This window comes from Suricata suricatta, chromosome 4 (genome assembly GCF_006229205.1).
Source record: "Suricata suricatta isolate VVHF042 chromosome 4, meerkat_22Aug2017_6uvM2_HiC, whole genome shotgun sequence".
NCBI classification, from domain to species: Eukaryota; Metazoa; Chordata; class Mammalia; order Carnivora; family Herpestidae; genus Suricata; species Suricata suricatta.
The window spans coordinates 86,180,502-86,181,244 of record NC_043703.1 but is presented as its reverse complement, the minus strand read 5'-3'; the positions used below and the strand labels follow the sequence as shown (position 1 = coordinate 86,181,244).

Here is a 743-nt window from a genome sequence, read left to right as displayed (position 1 = left end):
CCGCCACGCCATGGCCCCACCGCCGGGCAGTCGGCGAGGAGACCGGGGCGGGAGCTGCGCAACTCCCGCGAGCCGGAGGACGCGCGCCTGCAAGCCGCGGGAGAGCGAAGAGACTGAGGCGTTCTCCTGCGAACCGCGAAGAGCCAGGCCGGGCGGCAGGCGGGGCCCCGGCGCACGCGCACCTGGCGGAGCGGGGCGTGGGGCGGGGCTTTTCCTGGCCCCTCCCCGCCGGAGACCCCGGCGCAGCGCGCGCTGTCCGGAGTCCGACCTGCTCAGTGCCTAAGCGTGACGGGTCCCGGCAGCCAGACGGTCCGACAGCGAAGGGACGGGTGCTGGCCACCCACTCGCCGGCTTGCGTCACGGCCGGGGGCAGGGTGGGGGTCTAGTGGCCAGGCTCCAAGCTTGTGTAACAGGACCTCGAGGGCCCCCGAAGCCAGGGCAAGTGGCCGTCGGAGAAACAGGAAGCTCCTGGGCGTGCGGGCCCGGGAGGCGTCGGAGGGCGGTTGTGTAGAGTCGCCCAACGGATGTTTATGAGGAATTTACAGTGGATGGCACTTGGCAGAGGCCTTGCTTGCCTAGAACCAAACTGCATATATTTTCCAGTTACGTTTGGTGGCCGATTTTGTAATGTTAATTGATAACCTGTCGCTTATCCGAAGCATTGTGCTCCCAACAACCTTTTCTATTATGGCATTTTATGTACAATCTGTAGTTTTGAAATAAATGCATCGAACTACCTATTT

The 743-nt window shown here is 63.5% G+C and overlaps 1 protein-coding gene across 1 annotated transcript in view; it reads right to left on the bottom strand.

Annotated features, from left to right (window-relative positions):
• RNF149 (ring finger protein 149) overlaps positions 1 to 12 on the bottom strand; it is a 27,623-nt gene extending 27,611 nt beyond the window's left edge. The window contains exon 1 of the mRNA XM_029938498.1: positions 8 to 12. Coding sequence (XP_029794358.1) covers positions 8 to 12 — 5 coding nt within the window. The remainder of the gene's footprint in view (positions 1 to 7) is intronic.
• Positions 13 to 743: the final 731 nt, after the last annotated feature.